Genomic DNA, 3,831 nt, shown 5'->3' on the forward strand with positions numbered 1-3,831 from the left:
TTATATTTCCTGTCTTGATTGTGATTGCTACCTGGACAGGAAAAGAAGGTATTTCTCCCAGCGGTGCCATAGATCACAATAAAACCCCAAATCACCCTTTACCCAAAACCAAACAAGGCTAGAGTTTTAGTTTAAGTCCCACCACTACACTACTATGTTAGGGGTATTTTATGTTTCCAATGCTTCTGCTGATATTATGTGTGTTTCTTTTCAGAATGGGTATACTGCTCTACATCAAGCTGCTCAACAGGGGCATACCCATATCATTAACGTTTTGCTCCAGCATGGTGCTTCCCCTAATGAAGTAACTGTGGTAAGTGAATAAACGATTTCCTATAACTCACAAACCAACATCTAATTTATAGGTTATGTAACGGTACAATTTGTCCCACAACAAAAACAACTGCAAAAAAAGTCTTCTGACACCAGGCATCTTGCCTCAAGTTGGAAATTAGAAATTTAGCCTCTGCTACCATGGACATCTCCTTTATTCTTTCTTTAAATTTGTAATTAGAATTATTTAAAGATATGGTAGCCTTATAGACTGTCACATAACAAAAAAAATTAAGTTACTTAATCCCCATACCTGAAATAAATAGCTTTATCTGAGCATCAGGGAAATAAAGGAAAGTTAGGTATAGCAGCAAGTAGGCCACCTTTAAGGAGAACATACATGGGGAAGCCTGTGTTCACTTTACTAGTCCTCTAATCTTATCTTCTCAATGAATTCACATTGGCAGAAAAATGTGCACAACATGACCTTCATATCACAACCTTTTGCATTTCACTAACCTTTCAATGAAGCCTACAAAATCTTAAAGTGGAATTTAAAAGTTGAAAATTGTCAACAAGTAGGTGCTTTGAACAAATCTGCCTGCCTTTCTTTGTAGACTGCTTATGTGCATCTCAGTGTACATTACCTGCATATTGGTACTAGAATGAATAAACTCCTGTGCAAATTGGCATGGAAGAGACTTCATTTCAGTCAGGCCATTCAAGGTGGCAAAAGATCCTGAACCCAAAAAGGGACTGGGCAAAGAAGTAAGCAACACTGTGGGAGCAAGGGGAGGTGTCACCTCTACTCTGAAAAGTTAGTTTTGTTGTATACCACCCCAGTGATTTGTTTTTCCTATTAATACACAATCATTCCCATGATTTTCATGGCCCACTAAGGTCCATTGCAAATTATTTGGATCAGAGGTACTCACATCCAGTTCTTAGGGGGCAAAATTCATACACATTTTTAATTTTATTTCTCTCATAAATAATATAAGGATTGCTTGACAAACAGTCTAAAAATGACTGTGTTTATACCAAAACCTGACCTGTATGTGGGTCTTGAGGACTGGAAATGAGGACTCCTGGTTTAGATATAACATGGCTATACAGGATATTGTCTGTCAATCCTGATATCCTCATCTATGAGGGCCAGCCAATTGTTTGTCATCAGAGCAGAGACAGCAATGGGAAGGTCATGGTGTAATGTCTGTATGATGCTGGTAGGGAAGTGAGGCAGGAAAGAATGATACAGAAGAAATAATAACTGCATGAGCAGAGATGTAAACAAATTTATTTTGTCTTGTCGCTTATAATATAAATGGTATTGTGGCTTCTTTCCCACTTCATCTTTCCATTTTAACAGAATGGCAATACTGCTCTGGCCATAGCTCGCCGGCTGGGTTATATTTCAGTGGTCGATACACTGAAAGTGGTAACGGAGGAGACCCTGACTACAGTTGTAAGTAAACTGATCTAATTATGTCTCTGTTTTGTACTGAATGATATCTTATAACAGAACACAATAACCTTATTTACTGTAGATCTTCAAATAGTTGTTCCTGCTTCTATGCTTGAGAATAAATTGGTGCAAACAAATCACTGTCCCCCCATACAGCTACAATAAAGTACACATAAACATATTGACTCGAGATGTGAGCAGAGGGATGACCTTTTTAGTCTGCTTGAGCTCCATTGTTGTCAAATTATCAGATGGGGCAAAATGTTTTTGACCTAGCTGACTCAATGTAGGCTGAGGATCAGGCTGTGCTGTCTGGAAGGATCACATGGCTGACCGAATAGAAATACAAATTTGTTGGCATGTCAAACTGTTTCTGTATTTGTTTCAATGGTGTGTTTAACTCTTGCTAAGCTTTTGGCATGCAAATAAGATGCACAGCCGCTTAGTTTGTTCAAAACCAGCAGTAAGGGTTAGAACAACAAGCAAAACATTCCCTTTGCAGAGAAAGCCAATAGAGATTGAAATATGATTTTAGCAGAAAAACATAATGACCTATACACTAACCTTTACAAAAAAAATTGGAGCCTTGAGCTGAAAAATGGAGTGCATCGATGTCAGGCTTCGAAAGGGTTTGAAACACATATGCTCTTAGTTAGCATCAGAACTCTCCTGAAACACTGGGGATCGTTTCTGCTGTTTATTTTTTATTTTTGGCAGCCTGGAGAGTATACACACACAACATGTGAATCTCCTGCATTGTTACTGCTCTGCTGTCATATTTGGCTTGTTGAACTCCCTTGTCTAATATGGGAAGTGATGTTTTCTTTTGCCTTTTTTTCTTGTAACAGATGGTGACTGAAAAACATAAAATGAATGTACCGGAAACAATGAACGAGGTTTTGGACATGTCAGATGATGAAGGTATGGAACTAACATATATCCTTCCTTTTATCTGTGTCATCACCAGTCCCACTTTTAAAAGTCAGTTATGAAATCTGAAAAAGTGGCCATACTTCATATGGGAGACTTGACATAGGCATGAATATCAGAGTTCTCCTGATTTCTGACAGCCATGGATGCCAAATTACCACTATTCATCTCTGTGATAAACAGAGGTTACTATGGGCAAATTAGCGAGCCTGGAAAATATCCGACTGCAATTTTGGTCTGTGGATGTGTTGGGCCTTTGTCCACTTTCTATGTGCCACAAAGTTACCTTGATAATGATCAAATTCGCATTGCTGTCTGTTGAAGCAAGTTCAGTATAGTGGCCATGCTGATCTCAGATCTTGGCACCTATGCAATGTCATGCTAAGCTAACCAGAGATATTACAATCTGGATCATTTAGATTTACCAACAAATATGTAGTGTTAAGGCTATCTGGAAAAATCCTTCACATATAGTTGTTGGTAAATTCAAAGAAGATTTACAGTCAAAATTATCTGTCAAAAATCTTTGCTCATCTGTTTCTAAAGCATTTCTCATTGATGGCTGCACCCAGGCCTTCTGATGGAAAATGATCGATGGCTGATGGTGCTGCAGCAAGGTTAATTTTTAATATTTCTTAAACCTGATATAATCATTGTATTATATTACTACAGTTATTGTTGAGAAATGTAGGCACAATCATCTTGTCCAAGCATTACAACTCTGTCTCCTGTTCACTGTTTTCGTGCAGTTCGTAGAGCCAATATACCTGAAATTCTCAGCGATGCTGAGTATTTGTCAGAAGGGGATGAAGGTATTTATAACTAAAGCAGATATAACAAACACCAGTAATATGGGGCTCTTACAACTACAACAGCTACAATATTGTCTAGTATCATTGTCCACGTCTTGTATTACAGCATCCACCATGCTTTTTGTTACTTCCAATATACATACACCTGTTCCATTGCTGCCTGCATTATATGTTCTGTATCAACCTGATGGTCCCTACAGTGGACCCAATGCTGTGGGCACACCTGTGTGTCCTCACTATCTGGAACAAGTGCTTTGACCCCATTCCAGGAAGTTTCCAAAGTATGAAATCTTTGAATGAAACCTGTAGATTAGAAAAAAAAAGTTATAAACACATTAAAGCCTATAGGGA

At 38.2% G+C, this 3,831-nt stretch overlaps 1 protein-coding gene across 1 annotated transcript in view; it reads left to right on the forward strand.

Moving 5' to 3' along the window:
- Window positions 1–3,831, forward strand: part of ANK3 (ankyrin 3) — a gene marked incomplete in the record, with an annotated part of 170,436 nt that overhangs the window by 89,073 nt on the left and 77,532 nt on the right. The window contains 1 exon segment of the mRNA XM_072423750.1: window positions 3,418–3,480. Coding sequence (XP_072279851.1) covers window positions 3,418–3,480 — 63 coding nt within the window.

This window comes from Pyxicephalus adspersus, chromosome 10, assembly GCF_032062135.1.
Source record: "Pyxicephalus adspersus chromosome 10, UCB_Pads_2.0, whole genome shotgun sequence".
In the NCBI taxonomy this organism is placed as follows: domain Eukaryota; kingdom Metazoa; phylum Chordata; class Amphibia; order Anura; family Pyxicephalidae; genus Pyxicephalus; species Pyxicephalus adspersus.